This window comes from Sinocyclocheilus anshuiensis, unplaced genomic scaffold, assembly GCF_001515605.1.
Source record: "Sinocyclocheilus anshuiensis isolate Anshui unplaced genomic scaffold, SAMN03320099.WGS_v1.1 scaffold63, whole genome shotgun sequence".
In the NCBI taxonomy this organism is placed as follows: Eukaryota; Metazoa; Chordata; class Actinopteri; order Cypriniformes; family Cyprinidae; genus Sinocyclocheilus; species Sinocyclocheilus anshuiensis.
The window spans coordinates 936,207-960,876 of NW_015552625.1; the positions used below are offsets into that span (position 1 = coordinate 936,207).

Below are 24,670 nucleotides of genomic sequence, written 5' to 3' on the forward strand. Positions count from 1 at the left end.
AGCAATAGCCAACAATACAGTGTATGGGTCAAAATTATCGATTTTTTTCTTATGCCAAAAATCATTAGGATGTTATGTAAAGATCATATTCCATGAAGATGTTTTGTAAATTTCCTACTGTAAATATATCAAAACTTAATTTTTGAGATGTATAATAAAATGTGTGTTAAATGTTTGTTTAAAAAAAAAAAATTACTAGCTAATGGCATTTCTATCATCAGTTTGTCCGTAGAGGACTTTTTTAGGCTTAACATACAAAAAAAAAGAAAGTTTTTCTGTTGACACTTTAAAAGTACCACAGATTTGTCTAAGTAAGGCAAGGTACCGGATATATTCAGTACTTTTAAAAGGGGTCATATGATGCGATTTCAAAATTTCCTTTCTCTTTGGAGTGTTACAAGCTGATTGTGCATAGATATGCGCGAGAGGTGCGCTAGGTGCAACTAGGTGCAACAACTACATCTAACTTCAAACCCGTTTCCGTCCCTTGATTCACACCACCTCCCACTGTACCACTTACTCCCTTTGCCACCACTCTACAGCCGCCCAATTTACATTTCTGAAATAAGAGGCTTCTCACAATTGATTGTGTTTTCCACAATCTGACTGGAGTGCTGCTTTGATGTTGTTCGTGGAGTGCCTAGACACAAGGCTGTGTAGAGCAGTGTTTGCCTGTGGCCATTGATGAACAGTCCCTGCCTCTCCCCGCAGGCTCACTGTTTGTTTGTGTGAATTGCCTATGTAGCTACATCAGCTGCTTCCAGTCAAGCTACTATACAGTAAATAAAACCGCCGTCAATATTGAGCATCGGTGCTGCTGCCTCTTGCTGTGAGGTAGACTGCTTTTTTTTCTTTGCTGAGGTAGTAAACAGTTCTGAATAGCGCCTTTTTCAATCAATAATGCTCACATGTATGTTCCTTACCTCTTTTATTATTCTTATTGTGAGTTTCTGAGTGCATGTGTGTTCAGTTTTTCTCTGAGGGGGCAAGTGTGTGTGTGTGTGTGTGTGTGTGTGTGTATGTGTGGGGCGCTCTGTAACCCTACACTGAGGCGCTGTGGCAAATCTCCCATCCAGAGTTCTTCTCCTGTTCTTCTCCTGACCTATTTCAGGCCAGAAGTAAGATGTGTTCTCCAGTGAAGCACTGGGCACAAAGTGCAAGAGTTTTTTTCTTGTGTGTAAAGGGTAATGTGTTTGTGTGTACGTATGCTCGTGGTTTGACTTGCTTAGCTCAGTCCCACGCACTGTGGTCAGAATGGTTAGTATTTTTTTTCTGTAGGCCGAGGAAGTGTGTATATTGTTCCCACGCTATGAAGAGTTCAGGGTCCCGTGCTCCAGACAGGGGGCGCTGACGGCCTCTGCACTCAGCCCTGACCCAGGCTGCACGGGAATGTTGGAAAAACACTTTAATTGTTACTACCTGATACCAAGATGTTTATAAACGGACAGCATGGTTAAGTAAACTTCAATGAACTGTGTTTGCAGTGTGAAACAGAAATCTCCATTTGGTTCTCTTCTGTCGAATGCTTAACATTTTATTCGTTTTTTTCCACTATTTTTGATGCACCAAAAGCTTAAAGGGATAGTTCATTACAGACATGCATCATCTTTTTTCCATGAAACACAAAATGAGATGTTAAGGAGAATGTTTGAGAGTCTCTTTTCATTACAGTGAAAGTGGATGGTGACTTATAATGACTCCAAAAAAAAGAAAAGTGGGACACATCTTGCTTCATATTTGAATTTTGCAAGTTAACTGTCTGTGAGGTACGCTGACATAATAATATTTTAAAATAAGGCATGCAAGAACCTACAGTGATCTGCATCATGATGTCACCAAGCACTATTTTTGTAGTCCAAACAACTTTTGTGGTAAAGTAAAAAAAAAAAAAAAAAGTTTGGAGATTGGTGATTTGATTTTTGAAAGAAGTCTTTCATGCTCACCAAGGCTGCATTTATTTGATCAGAAATACTGTACAAACCATAATATTGTGAAATATTGTAAATTGCAAATAATATTGCAATTTAAATAACTGTTTACTATGTAAATATATTTAAAAAAATAATTTATTTCTGTGATGGCAAAGCTGAATTTTCAGCAGCCATTACTCCAGTTTCCATTGTCATATGATCCTTCAGAAATCATTCTAATATGCTGATTTTGCTGCTCATTAAACATTTATTATAATTATCAATGTTGAAAACAATTGTGTTGCTTAATAGTTTTGTGGAAACTGATTTTTTTTCAGGATTCTTTAAAGAATGGAAAGTTCAAAGCAACATTTATTTGAAATAGAAATCTTTGGTAACTTTGTAAATGTCTTTATTGTCTATTTTGTTGAATTTAATACATCCTAAGTATTAATGTCTTTATAAAATCTTATTGACCCCAACCTTTTGAATGGTATTGTAGATTTAAAGTGTCGATTTAAAGTGTCAACAACAGCAAAAAAAAACTTTATCATAAAAATCTTTGAGTGCACCTAAAATCTTTACATAGATTTTATCTTTGTGTATCTCAATCTCCTTTTAAATATGTCCAGTAGTTTAATTTAAATATTTGAATACATTAAGGACATTTTACTCTATTCTTTCCATAATAAATAGCAATAGGTGCTTGCTTGGCATAAAACAACCAAATAAATAAATTATTATTGAAATAAAGTGGTTGTACGTTTTAGAGCTTTGTAATGGTAAAAATGTTCTGTGACCTATAAGGACCATCTGTTATTCAAACAAACCTATTGTGTACTATACAAATCTTACGCAGTTGTATTGATGACTTTTATTATGCTTTTGGCTCTTGAATGTTATAGAAAAGATCAGCTTGGACTTTCTGTTTCAAGTCAGTAAAAAAACAATGGTATGAAGGTGATTAAGACAATTTTCATTTTTAGGTGAGCGGCCCCTTTACGAGGCATCCCTCACAGGCACACACAAGGAAGACGCACGTGATTATGCTCTCAGGAGGTGTCACTCCACTGTTTACAAAAGCTTCAAAAGGCTGAAGACGAGCTGGAGTGAGAAACCGGTGCATTTGTTATCGGCCAGCATCTTGAAGAGCCTCAACATGCCAGCCATCTCCAGCCTGAGCCTTTTGTTGCCAAGCGTGCAGAGCTCCTGTTGCTAAAGGAAGTACTTAAATGTGTAGTTATGTGAGATCCCTCCTCGCTGAAGCCGGCCCCCCGCTGCTTCTTCCTGCTCCTTGGCTGGATATGAAGTGTTGCTTGATGGGCTTTTCCCCTCTGACAGTGCCACAAGAGGAGTGACAGATCCGTGGGAGAGCTGACCCTCCTCCCAGAGGAAGTGCTGGGAGCCAGGGGTGGCCCATTCAGTGCCCGAAGGCCACTCTCTTCTAATGGAACATGATAAGCTTTTCATTAGGCACTGTGCAGCGCTGTTTTTGTGCGCTTGTGTCTCTGTGGGCTCGGTACATCAGTGCCGTCATCGCTTTGCTCTGAGTTCATGGGAACACGAATTGTGTCATTGAGAACCACACCTAGTTAAGGTTACCCATCTTGCCTAGTATGTGTGAAAACAACAACTAGACCTTGTTAATGATAGTGATTCCAGCCAGATAAAAATACTTATTACTGATTATTATTGGCCAGCTTTAAGTATTGGGTTAGTTTTACCCAATCTTTTTTGCAAGATCACATTTTGAACCATTCATCCATGTATGTTTCATTGCTAAGAATGTTCGACCTCATGAAGTTTGTCATTACTCTTCAGGTGGAAATTTCTGACTACTCTCTGGTGATGAATGCAGGACATTCACTTTTGATTGCATCGGCCACGTCTCAAAGTCCAATCAACAACCCATGAATTGAATTGAAGTCCTCGTCCTACATTTTTCTTCTTTGTTAAGCCCCGTTCACACCAAGAACGATAACTATAAAGATAACGATGTTAGCGTCCACACCAGCGAACGATATTGTCTTTTTATTCTAAGGGCACACGCGTCTGCCGCTTTAAATTCTTGAGCTCGTTACAGCAGGATGGATTCTGATTGGCTGTCAATTTTTTATTGTTCATCAGCTGGAGAAAAATCGTTTTGAAAGTGATTCCAACGATATCGTTTCTCTGTCTTTATCGTTATAGTTGTGGTGTGGACTCTGATATTCTTTAATATTGAGAACGATTTTTATAACTATATCTTTATCGTTATCTTTATAATTATCGTCCTTGGTGTGAATGGGCCTTTACACTTTGTGCGTCACAATATGGAAGAAAAGATGTCGCTACTTTAAGTAAGAAAGTTACTGAAGTCTGTTTTGTACAAAAATGAATGATACCTCAAATTGTGAGTCGTTGAGGAAAGATGTGCTACCGTATTACTTATCTAGCCAGTTTGACTTTCTTTTTTTTAACCTAAACAGAATGTCCCAGCCAATAAACGGTTAAAAATTCCATATCTCGCCATATATCTACTGTCTGAATATCGTAGAGACTTTGTGACCAGCTTTGTTTGACTCACTAAGCGACCACCCAAAACACCCTAGCAACCGCATAGCAATGCTTTGGCAACCACCTACAACACCACTGCACTCAAGGAAATGTTAAACTAGTTATTAAGCATGCACACAAACACAACTTTCATTTAGTATGAACACGCATTTGATAAGCCCTTTTTAATAGTTCTTATTGTTAATGTGACAAATCCGTTTATTTCTTTAATTTTTATTGTTGGTGAAACCATTTTTCTATATTGCACTTTTTAACTCCATAGTATCTAAAATACTAGAATTTACGGTCACACTTTATTTTAAGGTCCAATTGTAGCCATTAACAAGGCATTAACTATGACTTTTGCCTCAAACTCCTAATTTGCTGCTTATTAATAGTAAGGTAGTTGTTAAGTTTAGGTATTGGTAGGATTAGGGATGTAGAATATGGTAATGCAGAATATATGCTTTATAAGTGTTAATAAACAGCCAATATGTTAGTAATAGGCATGCTAATAACCAACTAGTTAATAGTGAGAATTGGTCCCTATACTAAAGTGTTACCGAATTTTCTTTCCGATTTTATTCTTAATTTGCTTTTAAAAGGCCACATATATTAATGTATGTGGCAGCATGTTACTGTAGGTATCGCCTCTGGAATGCATTTGAAATCTGTCAGCATTTTTTACAAATTCACTTGGAGTTTTTAATCAAAATGTTCAGTTCAGAGTCCTACTTCCCTTAGCAAAAGCTGCCCCTGAATTCACTGCATGAAAATATTGTTTAATATCAGTGTAACATAGTTTGTCATCATGTCAGATGGTTCTTGAATACTGGATAAATATTCTTCATACACTTCATCTTTTGTTTACATGCGCACATGTATGCACGTGAGCGTTAGCTGTTAGCAGATATCAGCTTCAGACATCGGTGTTGTGTGGAGGAACTCGGTGTGTGTGTGTGGTTTTGATGCTTGTGTTTGGACTGCAGAGGCCATGGGAGGTCACGTCCTTCAGTGACTCAGACTATTTGCATGCTGTTCAAATCTGTTGCACATACAGGTTTGTGGTGGATGCTTTTCTCTGTAATAATGTCCAGACATGGGGCAGGTCGTTTGTTGCCTTTGTGTAGGTCTTTTGTGTGTGTTTGTGTGCACGTCTCTACACGCTGAAAGAAGCGTGCAGAAGTACAGTACACGCACACTTTCTCAGAAGGCTCACTGCCCTGCGGCACAAGGCTTCAATTCCTCTATTTCCTGTTTACAGTGTCTGAGGTTTCCTGTTCTCGATGCATCTCCACTGGGTGATCTTGTGATTGTACTCTGGACAAGGCCTGTGTTAAAAATAAAACACCCTTGTTTCAGTGTCATCAAAAGTCTCACTTGTTGTTTTTAATTCTGTGTGCATGCATAAAGTTTTTTTTTTCCTTGTCTTGTGTAATCTTTTTTTTTTTAATTTCTCTCTTTCTGTTTTGTACTTTAGGTTTGAAGAGATAGTCAAGAAATTCAAGGCTGAATATCACGCTGGAGGTGCCACTCAGAACTCTGTAAAAGTTGCACAGGTTGGTACTCAAAGCTGTAGCCAGTATTAAATGCATGCAGCACTAGCAATGACAAGGTCATGAATTTCTAGAGAATGCAGGAATGGATAAAATGTATAGCTTAAGTGCAATATAAGTTTCTTTGGATAAAAATGTCTGCCAAATGCATCATACACAGCTCCCTCAGATGGACAGGTGGTTTTGTACATTCTCTGTGGTCTAAAGTGCTCAACTAGGATGTCTGTAAAACCACAAAGATTACAAAAAAAATGCTAACATTTAGTGGATCTAGCAGAGTTCCTCGGCGGAGTTCTAAAGGTCAAGATGTCAGATGATTGTCTGTTTGCGATATATGTCATCAATGAACATCTTTATACAGATTGATATTTACTGATATTTAATGATTTGCCTATATATTTTTACTAACCATATAAAAAGGTCCCATGTACACTTATAATAATTCAAGAATTAAGAAGAATTCCTAATCCTGAATGATTATGGGTGTACCTATAAAATAAAATAAAAATATTTAGCTTAAAATAATGCATAAGATATAATAACAATAAAACATTAGTTTTGTTTTATTGATTGCTTGATTGATTGTCCCTGTGTTAAATTTGTAGCTATCTGCAATCTAATTCCTTGGTAGATTTTTATGTTTCTTTTATGTTGATGTTTATATTTCTGTTTGTCAAGTTTTGAAGTGTTTTCTGGAGGGTTATAATTCAATGGTAATTTATTATTATTATTATTTAATATTTTAATAATAATAATAATAATAGTGATATATCATCATCATCATCATCATCATCATTATTATTATTATTATTATTATTATTATTAATATTTATTTATTTTAACATATGCATTTGTTAGCTACAAGTGTTTACACTGACTTCTGAGATTTCGCACAGTTAATAAGATAAAACTAAGATATCTCATAGTTTTTGGTCACTATAGGGTGTCTGTAGAGACCGTAATCTCAACTAGATAAACATATAGGCCTTTATTAGTAAATTATGAAGCATGTTTGATAATGTGTGGGTAAATTGTTACTTTTGGTGCAGTTTTACCTTGAGCTCTGGTAATTGCTGGCCCTCAGGCCTGTACAAAAGTAATGTACCGTAAAACCATCTCGTTTTTGTGAGAATAATGTCAGCGGTGAGACTTGTAAGCAGTAATTCTTTCACAGCTTAACTTTTAAGAACTTGCTGTAACAGTATATTTATCTTTTTTGGATCCATTTTTGCTCCAGTTTTACAGGTTTATATTTGTTACATCAGACACAGTGAGATTTAAAGTTGGATGCATCTCCCTGATTTATAGCCCAAACGAGAGACAGTTATCTTAAGATCTTTTCAGCCCTTGACTTTAGCTGGCCTAGACTGCAGCCATTCTTGGGTTCGAGCGTTTCCAGAAAGTCTAAATATTGCTTTTCCCTTTTTCAAGGTTTTTCCGAGAATTCCCAAGACATGATGCTTCACATCTGAGTGGGATATTTTATTTGTGTGATATTGTTTAAGGCCAACAACAGAAACAATCTTAAGTCCCTGATGGTCTGGTAGGGTGCTGTCACAGCAGAGAATGAAATCTGCTCAGATGGCCTTGTTGCCCTCAGGGCCCAACTAGACGTAGTTTGATTCCTCCAGCACATGTCCAGTACTGCTGTGTACTTTTGCAGGCGGCTGCAGACATCAACATTTTTAAGACCTCAAATACAGGAGTTATTTAGATATATATCATCTAAACCGACACATGGAATTTTCTGATGATCTCCAGATGATGCACAGCATCCAGATCTACAGATGCATTAGGCTGCAGAGGCTTTCACACGCAGTGCATCTATCACAGTGAAATACAGACCTCGGTGTGTGATGAGGTAAGACTGTGGATAATCATTTGGGAATCTGCCAGTGCAAGCAAATGTGATTTCATTACTTTAGTGTCTGACTCCTCGTGTTGCCGAGGCGCATTTGTTATGACCCGAATACAGCCCGAAAGGACTTAGAGAAATGATTCTTCATTTAAGTCTTTCTTTTTCTGCTGCATTCCAACATTTATTTTGCTTAACAGGATTTGCTGTAAACGTCCTTGCGAGGATGTCTGCGCTATCTTCCAGCTCTTCACCTGCCATCGCAGATAACAGAGTCGGGGCGGTTAAAGTTGTGCCCATTACGAAGGCTCCCAGTGATATGTGGGTTGTTAAGTAGCGGTTTGATCAGACAGCTCTTCAAAGCCGGTTCGCGTAAGAAGGGAAGCTTGATGCGGAACCAGGCCTCTGAGATTAACACATGGCAGCACCTGGAACGCCAGGAGCAATGCAACCTGTGTGTCGGTGTTGTGGAAAACAAGAGCTTTCAAACGCAATGACATGGGCTGCCTTGTGCGCGTACATCAAAGCGCCCATGTGGAGATGAGGTGCTCCAATCGGAGGCTGCTCTCAGCCTCGGGCACTGCTTGGCAGACGTGGGAGGGAGCATGTTCCCCTCCCAATACCTGACCAAGATAGGTAGACCATTTACACAAGAACAACCAGCCATTGGAGAGGCAGAGCTATCTCGCTTGCTCTGCATCACCTTTTCTCACTTCTCCCCTGCTCTTCCTGAGACCATGAAATCAAACTCATCACCATTTTTTTCCCACCGTATCCTCTCTCCTTTCTCTTCATTCCATTTGTACGCTCCAGAGAAACACACACAGCACAAACACATTCCCCAAAGAGTCTTTCTTAAAGGTTCAGTCACTCATAAATGTAAATTCTGTCATCGTTTACTCACCTTCATGTATGACTTGCTTTCTTCTGTAGAATGCAAAAGTTGGAATAATGGGACTGTCAAGCTTCAAAATGACAAAATACACGAGTTGTGCACTATATTCAATGTCTTTTGAAGCCATTTGATATCTTTGTGTAAGAAATAGTCTAAAATTGCCATTGACGAAAAGTTGTTCACTGAAAATCTTAAAATCCGGCCTAGATCTCCTTTATAACAGTTGATGATTGATTTAGTCATCATTTTGAATGAGGTCTTTTCAGTGCATCAGTTGATTCGGTTTACAGATTCATTCTCAGTTATTAATTCACGCACCAGACTGATCTGGTTTTACAACATTCCATTTAATTTGTTTGTCACACAAACCTATCAAATGGCTTTGGAAAATATTGAAATGAAACTTGAAATGTTACATTTATAATGCTTTTTGAAGTTTGAAAACTCTAGTCCTCATGCGTTTTAATCCTATGGAAAAGAGCAACAAGCATATTCTTCAGAATTTCTCTTGTTGTGTTGCACAGAAGAAAGTAAGTCCTATGGATTTGGAACAGCATAAAGGCAAATAAGTGATGACAGAATATTTATTTTGTCTGAACTATCCCTTTAAGACATTTCATTCTGTTACCGCATACATTCCTCATTCTTGTATAAAGCCTAGGACGTCAATATAAATCTATTAATGGTTCAGCTCTAAGCCTCCCCAGATGGTTCTTTTGATGTGTCTGAATTGGTAAATTTGTGCAGGAGACATATAGTCTTAGTCTGACAGGCACCACTCTGCCCCACAGGATTTTCACAGATGAAGACTCTCACCTGCAGAAAGTAACAATCTCCCATTCTCTTTATATAGCACTGCAAAGAGAACGCACCAGCACTGCTCTACAGCCCCAGACATCAAGGCCAGGGCAGAGAATCACACTCTCCTCCACTGTATATACAATGTTCCCCAAGCATTCTTCTGCACTGTGATCCGAGACTCGGCTCCATTACATGTGCACCCCTGGTGCGGCCCCTTGAGCAACGGAGAGTTTGAGAGGGGAAGAGGCTGACACTTACCAACAGAGAGAGCAGTTGTTAGGTGCTGCCTCTATTGGGAGGTTAAATTACTCCTCTAGAGCTCGATAGGCCTACAGCTTTGAACAGTTGCCATTTTTGAGCACTTGCAAATTGTTGCAGGCAGAGTCTTAATAAGGTTCATTGTCTACAAATTGACATTTTTGAAAGCAACTTCTAACATCATAAGTGTAATGTAATTGGTGTTTCGTATTAAAGGTTCATCCAAAAATTAAAATGGTCATAATTTGCTTACCCTCATGTCAGTCCAAATCTAAATGACTTTCTTTATTCTGTGGAAGACAAAAGAAGACATTTAAAAAAAAAAAAAATTAATTTTGTCCATACAATAGAAGTCAATAGTCACCAAAACTGTTTGGTTACCAGCATTCTTTAAAATATCTTCTTTTGTGTTCCAAAGAAGAAAGTCCATACTGGTTTGGAAGTTTTCATTTTTGGGTGAACAAAAGCAAGCAAGCAAAAGGATATCTTTGCTTCTGCAATCTTTCTTTCCTCAAATTCTTCTGTTCTCCTTTTTTTTCCATTTGTCGCTGGCCCATGGTGCCTTCGCAGATTCTTTTTCAAAGTGGTGAGGGGGCCCAACCTTGGACTCAAACCGGACTCTTTTATTGGAAACACATGTGCACTCTGTAGTTGGAACTCTTCTGTGAAGAAAATCACTTAGCTCTCTTCAGCACACAAAGGCCTTTCCCAGTTCATATTTTTTGCATGGAAACTTAAATTGGGGAAAAGTTGGTGCCTAGAACCAGACATCAGACTAGAAGACGAAACGTTCCATGACCTCATGTTTGACTTGACTTACTACTTTGCTTTCCTTTGAAAAAAAAGTCTCTTGTGTCCATCTGACCTTTCTCGATACAGAGTTAATATATTTTTTGTCTTTCATGGAAGAGCTAGTCTCAGTGGAAAGGGGAAGAAAATGGCAATTGTTACATGTGTATCAAACTTGGCAGAGGCAAATGTTTGGACGAAAGGAAATTTCAGTGCAAAAGAAAGGAAAGTTTGAAAGCTCTGATGGCTCATGAGATTAACAAGACACATACCAGGGAACACTAAACTCTCCACGGTGAACGGCCACAACATCTGTGTCCGATATTCACAAAGGAGAGAATGGAAGTAGAAAAATGTCTCGGTGCCTTACTGTATGCGATTGAGGATTTAGATACGTGTAGATAAGTGTGAAAGCCTCCTCATTGTTCTGGATTTCTGCAGAGGGAATGTTAAATGTACTTTGAGCACAGGGAGGTTGTCTGATTAATGATTGCTAAATACCTGCAGGTTTTGGAGATGATGTGCAGTGTGGTGAGAAGCTGAAAACAGCCCCATCATTAAGCATGCTCCTCCGTTTCTCGACAGAAGGTTAATTGAATGTTAACATTCAAAAGCGCCAGCTTCTCGGACAACTGCGCTGCCAAGAACAGTTTATTTCCTTCCTGACTTGATGAAGGGTCACAGACAATTAAGCGCCCTGAAAAAGAAAAGCATAACAGACTCACCTTTTGCATTCCTGGAGAGCAGCAGACTGGCATCCATTTCCGTCTTGCACAGGAAGCTCTGCGGTTCTCGTGAGGCCAGAGCAGTTACACCCAAATGCTGACGGTGAGCTTTAGCAGGATTCTTGTGAAATCACACCTTTCCTCTTCCTTCCACCCAAACATTGTTTACTGGAAGCGTGAAGGGGCGGATACTCTAGACTGTACCATTGTTGACTGCCCTGTCTGTGGCTGGAGCACATGTGCTGTGTCTCAGCTAATATTTCACCATTTGTGCCTCATAGGGATTCGGAGAGCAGAGTAGATCATAACAGCTCTAATCTTCGGTTTGATCAGTCCATCGGCCTTCCAGCAGGGGCTCCCAATTCTCTTCGAGCGCTCTCGTTTATCAGAGTGCTCTTGTCTTATCTCAAGACCTCATAATCTAAAAGGGTCGACGATACACCGTTTACCACACTGTCCTAGGTCTTGGGCTTTATTTATGTGACCTATAAATCAATTCGGCATGGTTTCACTTTGACAAAAAAAATCACCTTGCCTTACACTCGCTACAGGCAATACATACGAATACATATGTGACCCTGGACCACAAAACCAGTCATAAGGGTCAGTTTTTCTTTAATTGAGATTTATACATCATCTGAAAGCTGAATAAATAAGCTTTCCATTGATGTATGGTTTGTTAGGATAGGACAATATTTGTCCGAGATGCAACTATTTGAAAATCTGGAATCTGAGGGTGCAAAAAAATCTAAATATTGAGAAAATTGCTTTTAAAGTTGTCCAAATGAAGTTCTTAGCAATGCATATTACTAATCAAAAATTAAGTTTGAATATATTTACAGTAGGAAATTTACAAAATACTAGTCAATATTACCGAGCATATTACAAGAGTTGGTCCTTTAAAATAAGAATTTGATCTTAAAATAAAGTGCCACAAACAGGCTAGTTTACATACTGTAGTTTATTGACTAGTCTGTTGGTGACATCAAGAAATTATTATTTTTTAATTAAGAAACTGATACTTTTATTCATCACAGATGCATTAAATTGAGCAGTAAAGTTAATCCTGCTTAATTTTTTAAGTTTCTATTTCAGTAAATGCTGTTCTTTTACACTTTCTACTCAAAGAATATGAAAAATATATCACAGTATTTACAGTAATATATTTTGATATTATATATTTTGATATTATATTAAAATGTTAATGTTATTTTCTCATTATTAAGAAGAAATGTTTCTTGACCACCAAACCAACACATTAAAATGATTTCTCATTTGACGATTGACACTGAAGACGAGTAATGGCAGCTGAAAATTCAGCTTTGTCATCACAGGAATAAATTGCACTTTAAATTATATTTAAAAAATAAATTATATTAAGTTGAAATAGATAACAGTTATTTAAGTATTTATAATAATTTGTAATAATATTTCACAATATTTTTTTACTGTATTTTTGATTTAAATAAATGCAGCCATTTTGTACATCCCAGAGACAAAAACATTCATACTGTCGGCTCCGATAGCCTCGTGGGCAGCGCGTCGACATTCGTCCCGAGTTCGAGTCCCGGTTCACAGACCTTTCCCGATCCCGTCCCCCCTCTCTCTCCCACTTCGCTTCCTGTCTTACTACGGTCCTGTCAAATAAAGGCAAAAACGCCAAAAATATATAAATAAATAAGTTCATCCCGAAGCACTTCACAATTAATTTCTCAAATAAACTACTTAAATAATTGTTTGTTTCAGTGCTTACATCTTTGCGTGCCAATGGTGGCACGTGTGCCCAAGGTTGCGACCTCTGATTTAGCAGTTCAGGACGACACTTGTCATGCCCTTGGAGTCAGACCCTGGAAAGCATTGTGACAGTGTGCCATTTACTGCATCTGGTTCCACATTCTCTGTGCTGTAATTGTGTGACATTTATGTTACATGATATAGCATGGTGTTGTTACAAAGGCAGCAGAGATGAGTCAAGCCTGGGGACATTGTGGAAAGGTCAAAGTGAGTGCCACATGCATAGACGCCACATGTATTTATAGATGCAGGCGTTCAGATGTGACAAATGGTGATGAACACAGAACTCTTAGATCCTTCCAGCACTTAGTGTTACGTGACATAGTGAAGGTGACGCTTCCCCCGCATTATGAATAATGATTAACTGCAGGCAACCGCCAAGAAGGGCTTGGTGGGGAGAGATATAAATAGACTCTGTCTTTTGTTCATTCGCTTGCTATCACACTAAAGAAGGGGCTCAGACTGTAGGAGGAAGCAATGAGGCATGTGGGATATGGCAGAAAAGGACCTTTTCTCACTGTTACTAACAAAGCCATACTGTGCGTGAGCATTTGCATATATACACACACACCCACACACAAAAACACGTTCAGAATATAGTTGACCTTTCGCAAGCACGTGGTTTTGGTATCAATGAAAAACATACGTTCAGTTTGTGTGTGAGAAACTGCTTTGAAAAATGCATTTCAGAGCGATGGATATTGATGATCAGTGATTATAATCTAAAGTTATTATATGAAGATCTCACTTGGCACTAAATGGACTATAAAGGATGCAGCTGAGGCTTGTGGTTTATGGTTTACTGCAGCGTCGTGCCATGTTGGCAAAAATGACTAAATTAAGCTTGGAAATGCTGTTAGAGTTATGCGATAGACCACTTTTTTCCAGTAATGCTCAAGTAGAACCTCAATCCAGAAGTGTTTTTTTTTTGTTTGTTTTTTTTTAAAGTTGCCATTATTCTAGGTGTCATTTAATTATATTTTGTGTTCATTAAAAATCGTATCCGAATACATCAGTCTTGAAATATGACTTTAATTGCAATTTGTTTGTAATTTGGCCCATAATCACTAATAAAAAAAAAAAGGATATATAGAATATATGGTAAATATTGTTCGAAAGTATTATATAAAAACTATGCTTGTATTCATGTATAAAAAATTCTATATAAAATATTGTAAAATATTTTTAATATGACGCATAAAAGTGAAATTAATTATTTGCAAAATGATGCAAATATATTCACAACCTCATTCAATCTCTTTAAAACCTTTACGCTTACATAAGCTTTATGTGAAGAACAGCCGTCATTCACTTTAACCCTTCATTTAAGTCATCATTCACTATAAATTTTGACGTTCATCATAGTTCTGCTTGTCAACATTCATCATAGAAGTTGTGATGCGTTTTGTGAGCGACTCATTCAAGCTGAATATTTTCAGTGAATCAGTTGGTGTGAATGATTGATTCATTCATGATTCATGAATTGAATTGATTCATCTCAATGATCTTGTTGCAGCAGTTCGCAGCTCCCTGGAGAGAAGCAGGGGATTACAACTTAAATTTGGGGTTGTACCTCACATAAAGCTGTCTTATAAATTCGTATGATTTGGGATATAATGTAAAAGATATGTTTCATTTGTTTATTGTAAATCACCAGTCACTTTAATACTATGTAAAATAGTAGCTTGTAAATTCTAATTTTTGGTTTTGTGTTCCATATATTATCATACTGATTTAGAACAACATGAAGGTTGAGTAACCAATGGCAAAATTTTTATTTTTGGGTGAACTATCCCTTTAAGAACGACCCTACACGTTCCACTTGTTGGAGATAGAATACCGTAAATATAAAAAATGGGTTGTTAGACTTGACGTGCCTGGAGCTTAAAAAAGACCTTTGTAGTGTTTAAATGACAGATTTATTAACAAAATCCAGTAGGCTTTGATTTAAAACCAGATCCTGTTTTTCCTCAGCACGAGCTTCTGAGGAATCAGTCAGTGGATTTAGTCAATGGCTTTACTGGTGGTGTGGTTGTAATTCTCACCGCTCCCTGAATTAAATTGACTGCAGCTTTCTCAGGTCTTAATTAAAGCACTTATTCATTCAGTACTAAAACCGTGCGGTTCAGTGTGTGGTTACACAATCAGCTCCATATCATGTGCCTACATATAAAATCAATTTCTTGACTAAACCACCGATAATATGCGGGGTACAGTTCACAAGCTGTGGGCTGTATAGATTTCCATATTGCTTAATTTACTCTTGCAGAGCCGTCATTAGCCGGCGGGGGTTTAACGGTGTGGATAGCACCACATAAGTAAGCTTGTTGATTAATGTTATGTACTCCAGGGAGGCGTCAGAGATTCATTTGAGACACAAACCTCTGTACAATTTAGATTGAATGAGACATATAGATATAAATTGTGTGTTTAGGGGCCTTGAGGGTGCAATACGAAACTCTTTTCTCATTCTCTCACACACACAAACGCACTCAAACTCCATGTGCTTTGCGCCCTCTTTTATTTTTGGCAGAATTAGTCATTTGCAAGCTAAATTGCTATAGATCTTTTTGAGGACAAAGCTTATAGAGAGCACAGCCTGGTCTTGTCTGTCCTTTAACACCGGCCTATCCTGGAGGATAAGGCGCTTTGTAGCCGTCCATTCAGTATTCATGATGTGCCACCTTGCTGAACACTGGGCCCCCAGTCCGTCTCATAACTGGAGCACTAACAAAGCTGTTCATTTGGCATCAGCACCGGCTCCTGATATAGAACAGGCAGAGCCCTCGTTTAGTGTTTCTCTCTCAGCAAATACTATATTATCAGTGTTGTGTTTTTCCCTTCTTCCTAACTTAGGACTTGGTCCAGGAAATTAGTCACTTCCTTCCAGTTTATTTGTCTATAATGGAGCACAACATCAGTGTCCTTTTTTTTTTTTTGATGAACGTTTGAAAAGTAAAGTAGTGTTATGTTTCTGCCATAGCATCATTATGGCTAAACTGAGACTCCGATTTACGCACCCATCGGTCCAATAACTGTATCTTGGATCTCAGCAGCTGTACTGGTGAGGAAAGGTAGCACGTCAGACTTCCCAGATCCATTCAAAATCCTCTTAAGTCATGTGAAAGATCTCAGGCAGTAGTGCAAAGGCTAGCTGGACTACATGAAAAGACGCTTTGGCCTTTTAAGCTTCGGTGCGTTCCCCGCCAGCCCCGGATTCGCTCTCTGTTTATGTTTGCTCTGCTGGAGTCTTAATGCAGTCATGATGAAGCCTCCTGATAAAAATCAATGACAGATGTGACCAGGAGAAAGAACAGCAATTACACAGAAAGTCATCTTTTAGGGTCGTCATCCTCTTTTCCCAAGGCGTCTTCTGTCTTACTGTCTTTTACCTGCTTTCTCATTGTAATGTTTCATAGTCTGGAGCAGAGACGTTTTCTCCACACTGAAAAAAATAACTTAAGATTTACTTAAAAAAAAATGTTGGTAACAAATTGCACGAACACATTTTAAGTAAATTTTACTGCTCTAATATCAAGTACAACTTACTATTTTAAGTAAAATCTACTTACTAAACTTAACATTCATGAAGAAATTAAATCTAATTACACCCTAATTAAGTAAATATTACGTAATTATAATTAATTTAAAAGTGTTTATTTAAAGTAATTAAGTAAAGTTTATTTATTATTTTATAGACAGGAACCTTGCATTTATAACAATATTAAGTAAATCCTACTAAACTAGCGTTATGCTAAACTATGTGATTGTTTTATTTAGTAACGATGTTAGCTAGCTAGCAGTTACAATGTTAAATAATTTCCAGTCATTTCCAATTGTGCTCAAGTTTTTACGTGAAAAATAGCTTTGTGAATCTCTGAACTATTGAAAACATTTTCACTGAAATATCACTCACTGTGACCGCACGCAAGTTAACTTTAATGAGGTTATGTGATTAATATGAACGTCAATGTACAGTATAATGAGTCAAGCAAACAAGAATCAAACTATCGAAATGCACACGGACCAAAGTATTACAAATCAGAAATCTAAAACAGAAAGGCAAACTTACCTTAAACACGAGAAAATCCAGCCATGCATCTCCTCCGTGACAAGCCCAACCGTCCCTCTGATTCAAAGCGTGGGTCCAAACACGCATGCGCGGATTCAAGCGCGCTGAACTTTTAGATTAAAATGTACTTAATATTTCTAGATTTATGTGCAATGACTATAAAACATAAATATTGCAAGTAAATATTAATAAGAGTTACTCTTCTCACGCAGTTCATTAATTACATGAATTAAATGTGTACATTTTACTTAGAAAATTGTTGTTCTTCTTGATTTTTAATATTACAAGTAGAATTTATGATGATTAATTTAATATATTTTACAACACCACAAAATCTTTTTTTCCAGTGCAGGGAGGCAAGGGAGCCAGTGCATTTCTTTAAAAAAAGTTTGAAAAGGAAAATAATTGGCAGTACAAAAATAAAACAACATGAAAAGTGTCTTGAGGTCTTTTGAGCTTGTTGCCTTCTGAGGTGGCAGCAGTGAATACAGGCACAAAAGGGTGAAACTGTTGGAAATGGACTGCTATTAACAACCCAATGGATAGGTAAACAACTCACTCAGACGTCATCACTTTCAGTCATGTTTGAATCTAAATGGAGTTGAAATTTCATGAAGTGATGAGTAATCTGAGTGATTCAGGTTGACACCTGTGGCGTTTATGACTAATGCAGGGTTCCTACGGTCGTGGAAAACCTGGAAATATCAGGGAATTTTCATATTGTGGTTTCCAGGCCTGGAAAAGGAAAGTTAATAAAATGTAAAGTTATGGACATTTCTTTGTTCTAATTGTTCTAATTATGCTCAGCTCTAAAATATTTTGCTGTGGGAAGCTGCACTTTGTGAGTGTAATCGCCTGTGCATTTAAAAATGATAAAAAAAAAAAAATCCTTAGCCATTTACCATGAACAACAAAATTAATTTGCTGCTTATTAAAAGATAGTAGAGTAGACATTTAGTTTAGGTATGAGGTAGTATTAAGGGATCTAAAATATGGTCATGCAGAATAAGGCATTAATATGTGCTTTTTATGTTTTATTCAGCAAGTATTACAAGTGTAGGGCCCCTATGATTTCCACGATGCGGATAAAGTTTGTTTAATTTTCAATAATTGAAAGATAAATTAATGTTTTATGCCTTCATTTGATAACCAGAAAAATTCCACAACACCGAATTTCTGAGGAAAATAAAGTTTCATAAGGCTATTGTGGGAATTAATTTGAATAAATTAAGTTGATTTTATGCATTCAAATAATTAGACATGCTAAAACATAGAATTTGGTAACAATAAGCACAAGGTGAGAAAAAATTAAACTTTTCATGGGCCCTAAACATGTACTTTTTGTTAAACTTTTAATAAATTGATGTGAAATTAAAAGTTTCATGATTTTAATTAGACATGCTTGCTTTTTGATTAATAAAATGCCATTTAAAAAAACTGAATCCAGAAAAATTAAAGGGGAAAAAAATTGAGTTTGAAAAAAATAATGGATTTCATAGGGCCCTACAAGTGGTAGCATTAATAATGTTTAATACGTTTCTATTTCAGCTTTTTTCCCCTCAAAATATCCAATCCTATTTCCACAAAAATATTAAAAGGCACAAATGTGTTTTTTATTTATGTGTAAAGGTCACATGCAATGAAGTAGCTGACTATGAACAATTAGTAATGACAAATAAAAGCCACACAAAATGTGCTTGTTAATGTATTATTTAGATTTTTTTTAAGCAGTGCAAAAATGTTTACAAACGTGTCATGTGGCGATCTGTCAATTAATATAGAAAGTGAGAGATTTTGAAATGGAATAGCTCACAAACACCAGACACATCCTCGTATCTGGTAGTGTCAGTACCAGTCTTTTCGTGTTCTGATTCACTTCCCAAAATGACAGTATTGAAGGAATATATAGAGGAGATGGAGAGTCTAAGTGTTGAGTGACTGAAAAATGAATGGGGGGAAATGACAGGAGCCTGATGACACACTGCATGTGACAGACAAGATACTTACAGTCTGCTTCTTACCATTGCATGCTTGCTCAAGCTCCCTGCAGAGCTGCAGCCTGCCTTACTGCGCTGGGCTTTTGGATGGTAAAGCTCATAGGATGCCACTAAACCAGAAAAGTCTGCCAAATGGCGTAGAAGCGAAATCTTTCCGCTCTCCTTCCAGCCAGAACATTTTGTTTTTCTGTTCTGAAGTCGTGATCTGAAAAATGTCCTTTCTGTTCTTTCACACTGAGTGATGTCAGGAATATTTGGGTCATTAAGAAGTGCTGGAATTTGAACGTCTTTCATATCCTAAATGCTTCGCTTCTTTCTTTGAGGGCTTTGACTCAAGTTTGTAGGGTACTTTTTGAAGTCTCGTCATTCACAGATCACTTCCGCCAATGCTAGGTCATGGCTGAAATGTCAGATAAACCTTTTGGCATTAAAGTGTTGTCACGTTCAAAGAGAATGGAGATGTTAAAGTCTGACTCATAAAAACATCTCAGCTTGTGCTGATTAATGTACTGATTCATGTCTTTTCTATGCCTTATTGTCTATAAATTTTGTGGTGTCGTGAGTTGTGCCGTTGTGCTTCGTTCTACTGGGTATTTAAGCACGGTGATGGATGAGGTTAGGTAAAGCTTATGTTATGTGCTGTCGCACACAATAGAAACCCAATCCTTTAGCTTGTTTCCAGATATGATTATAAAGCAAGTGCTCTTTGGTTGTTTATTTAAACATTGGACAGTTGAGTAGCAGATGAAGTAAAGTCTTTGCTCAGAAGTTCATCAAAGAGGCCCCTGTTTTCCCAAGATGACAGGAGAATGTACCTCCCCACCAAAAAGACAGAATGAATTTGGCCTGTCCAGAAATGAGCTGTTCTTACTGCAAAATTAGAAGCAGGCAGGTTTCAAGAGCAAAGCTGGCAAGAGTCATGATGTCTCCATGTTATTGAGAGGACCACCAGGGATGGATTTTTCAGTCTGTTTTTAATCGCCATAATATTCGCTGTAAAAGAACTGGCTGGAGGCTGCAATTTACTGCTGCATTGTTACAGATCAGTTTCTGCTTGTCATTAAGTGTGCCCAAACAAATCGCAAATCTGTAGAGTTTTTTCCTCCTCTTGCTTTTTTTTTTGTAAGTTTGCGTCATTAGTGACATTACTCAGTCTGTTCTTTTATATACAAATGTCTGTGACCTTGCTTGAGATGGCTCAAAGGAATGTTCAGATTGTGTGAGCCACAGTGTCTGCCTGTCTAGACAGACAGACAGACAGACAGACAGACAGACAGATAGATAGATAGATAGATCTATTTACAATTATCTGTTCAGAGTTTATTAAAGATCCTGATGAAAAAGAGCATGTTTCTCTCTCGCTCTCTCTCTCTCTCTATAGAACTACCGTTCAAAGGATTGGTTACAAAAGATATACATTTCAAATAAATGCCATTCTTTTGAACTTTCTATTCATCAAATAATCCTGGTAAAAATGTACTGCAGTTTCTACAATAATATTAGGCAGCTCAACTGTTTTCAACATTGATAACAATAAATGTTTCTTAACCACAAATCAGCATATTAGAATGATTTCTGAAGGATCCGGTGATATTTCAAGACTGCAAATTCAGTTTTTCCATCTCAGGAATAAATTACATTTTATAACATCAAAATAGAAAACAGTTATTTAAAACTGTAACAATATTTTGCAATATAAAGCCATTTATATACAGTATATTATATATACTATATTTTGGATCAAATAAATACAGCCTTGATGAGCATTAGAGAAAAATCTTTAAAACTTACTGTCTTGAAACTTGTGAACAGTAGTGTGTGTGTGTGTGTATATGTATATATATGTATATGTATATGTATATATATATATGTATGTGTATATATGTGTGTATGTATGTATACGTGTATTGAAACTTGTGAACAGTAGTGTGTGTGTGTGTATATGTATATATATGTATATGTATATGTATATATATATGTATAAACACTTAATGTTTTTTCTTTTCTTAATTTGTTTAGCACAGTCACTCTTGCAAGTTCATTGCATCTTTGGTCATTGTACACAGCTTGCACTCCAATCTTGCATTATTTATGCTACTGTTGCACTGGTCTTTAAAAGGATAGTTCACTGAAAAATTTAAATTGTCATCATTTACTCTCATGTCGTTCCAAACCTGTATGAGTTTCTTTCTGATGTTGAACATAAAAGAAGATATTTTGAAGAATGCTGGTAATCAAGCAAAAAGTACAATTCTTCAAAATCATTTGTGTTCAACATAAGAAAGAAACTTATACAGGTTTGGAATAGCATGAGGGTGAGTAAATGATATGAAAAACATGAGGGTGAGTAAATGAAAACAATTTTCATTTTTGTGTCATCTATTCCTTTAATACTTAAAGTCCCCCTGTAGTCAAATATTTACGCTGATCTATGAATATGCAAATTAGTCTCGCCTCCAATCAGTCACACCAGCCAGCGCCTCCTGATTCACTGAACTGTAGTAAACGCAAAACAATGGCATACACGGATAATAACTGATAAAACTATGTTTTTACTAGCGGACAACTACAGTGAATACTGTAACATTCGTTAAAGTTACTTACTTGACGATGTTGTGTCCTAAAATGCCTTGAAGACTCGAATAAAGCCGTTTGTGATTCTTAATTCGCGCCCGCGATCATACGCGTGTGAAGTGCAGATGCCGATGCGGGAGAGCTGGGTCTGACTCCGGGCTACTTTTACACTGTTGCCACAGGTTATAATGCAAGTTAGCGGTTCTAAATTCACATTAAACCACAGCTTCATGGGTTTTTTGCTCGTAGCAAACCGAGGGCTGTTTCAAACCGTATTTCTGGGAGTGCCATTGGGAAACTACAGTTTTAAGGAGAAAATACTCAGCAATGGTGTTGATTAATAGATTGGCACATGGTTTGTCTAAAGGCATATTAAAAACACCATATAGACAAATAAACAACATAAAAAACTTGATTTTCACTACAGGGGGACTTTAAAACTGTACATTTTCTTTTATATATACAGCATATTTGTCTGATCTTTAAAAGTCTTAGTTTGTCTTGAAATAGCATGTATATTTTTTCTTGTTCCACAGTTGTTGTTGTGGTGATTTTTTTGGACACTTTTTTGTACTACTGGGTACCACTGTGCATGTGACAAATACAACTTTGAACCTTGACTTAGTTCCTCATAGTGGCTAGGGCTCTATCTAGTGGCACCAATGGCTGAAGAACTCAACTATCTATCCTTGCTTTGAAAAATGATCTTGAAGCCACAGGAATGTTCAGAAATCTCCATCTACACCAGAATCCCTGAAGTGAAGCACTTCCTGGCCAGTGTTTTCGGCATGAGTTGAGAGTGACCGCTTCACAGCATGCTGTGTAATGGCTTTGGGATCCAGCCGTGGCTGTAATTCTTCAGATGAGCGTCCAATGTCGGTTCTGCTGTCACCGTCCGCCTACTGTCACATGCCTCACATCTCCAAGAATTACTGCACACACCTGTGCACAGCGATTTACAGCTTTGGCAGTCTGCGCTCTCTCCTGAGAAGCCATCGTTTGCTGTAAATTGGTGTCAAACTCTGATATTGTTAAAGTTTTCGTGTTACATCAATTGTTCTCAGCATTGGCAAAGATCTGATTTTAGTTCCTTTAGCTCATTTTAATAGCTTAAAATCAGTCTTTTGTTTTGTGCTAAGTTAAATTTTAAAGGAATACTGTAATTCCCTCAAAAGTGAAAATTGACATCATTCTTCTTTGGAACACAAACTATATTTTGAATGTTTCACTGTATTTTTCTCTCCGTATACTGAAAGTCACTCTGGTCCAAGCAAAATGAAAACTCTGTGAGATATTAAAAAATGTCCTTTTTGGTGTTCCACAGAAAAAAAGTATTACAGGTTTGGAAAGACATGAGGGTGAATACATGATAACAGAGTTTTTGGTGAACTATCCCTTTAAGGCTGGTTAAGGAGTTATATATTGCAGATTATGATCCACATTTCACCCCAGAAATAATATTATTTCCATATGACATTGAAAAGTTTATTTTTCCAACCTGACTGCTTGCAGCAGCAAACAAGATGGATGCCAGAGTCTTCAGGCTCCTTCAGAACATAAACTGTCAAGGTAATTGCAAGTTTTATAGAAATGTTGCTCCTGCATGCTATTAACCTGTGAAGTGATCCGTGCTGCCATTGTTTTGATTGGTATCATCCCAGGCAATAAAGGCTAAGTTTCCACTGCCAATTAGATGTTTAAAATCCAACTGTTAGCTTTTTTATTTTTTTAATATATAATCACCCAGCTTGTCTGTCTCGGCCGGTTTATAGTATAGTGGTGCTGTTAAATTCATGCCTTGTTAGCTTGCACTAATAAACACACAGCTAACGTCATGCTGATTTACCTGTCGGCTCGTTCGTCTTGCTCGCATCGCTGACTCATCATTAGCATACGAGTTGAATTACCAGTAATTTGACTTGTGAATGATGCTTAGTGTTCTAATTGCTGACATGATTTATTAATTAATTACTTGGGTCAGGGTTCAACTAGCCTACAGATTACTGATCTGCAAAGTTGAGTCTAGTTGCAGACATGCTTCAGTTTGTCTGTCATTGAAACCTATACCAAACTTTCCAAAATGTGCTTCTTTTTGAGAAGATCTTCTTGTTAGAAAAAAAGAAGAAACATTTGGACAAATTAATTGCCATTCACTCGATTTGTAGATGTTGGCAACCTGGCGTAGAGTGTAGCGTGGACGTTCGTGCCCAGGGATATTACAGTACAGAGCAGGAGTTGTCTTACATGCTGCTTCTAGACTTCCCATAGAGACGGCCCTCCACACTCAACCTAATTAAAGTGAAGGCAGTATGCTTTACAGCGCTCTCCATAATTCATAAAAATCGGCATGCCGCTTGGGGAGAGCCTGCCATGCTTTCTGGGATGTTTGACGACCTCTGTTTGTCTAAGTGACAGGAGGAGGGGAGAGAAGGGGGGTGAGAAATTAGACAGGAATTAGCATAGCAATAGCTGTAGTTGTGTGCGAACACGGGAGCATCTCCGGCGTGCTCTTGAAAAGAAAAGGAAGGTCGTATTTTGATTGGCGGCTGAGATTGGTGAGGTGCAGCTGTGCTAAGATCAGTGCCAGAGCATCTCTGGAGACCTACAGGAGGTCTGCTGAGGAAGCAGGTCACCCTGTGACAAGCTGCAATTGCAACTATATTTGTCTTTAAAAAAGAGAGCGTGTGAGAAAGAGAAATGGTAGCGTGCACCCTGAACAGGTGTTACTGTGTTGTCTCGTTGTTTTGATATATTGCCTTTGCTGTACAGAGCTACTTCTGTACCTGCTTTACTTAAATCCGATTGAGATGCTTAAACAGTCCATTCATGCTCGAAAACCCTCCAATGTGGCTGAATTAAAACAATTCTGCAAAGAAGAGTGGGCCAAAATTCCTCCACAGCGATGTGAA

The 24,670-nt window shown here is 37.5% G+C and overlaps 1 protein-coding gene across 3 annotated transcripts in view; it reads left to right on the top strand.

The window, feature by feature from the left end:
- adka (adenosine kinase a) overlaps positions 1-24,670 on the top strand; it is a 168,332-nt gene that overhangs the window by 34,507 nt on the left and 109,155 nt on the right. For all 3 annotated transcript variants that reach the window (XM_016457851.1, XM_016457852.1, XM_016457853.1), the window contains exon 4: positions 5,926-6,004. In XM_016457851.1, coding sequence (XP_016313337.1) covers positions 5,926-6,004 — 79 coding nt within the window. The remainder of the gene's footprint in view (positions 1-5,925; positions 6,005-24,670) is intronic.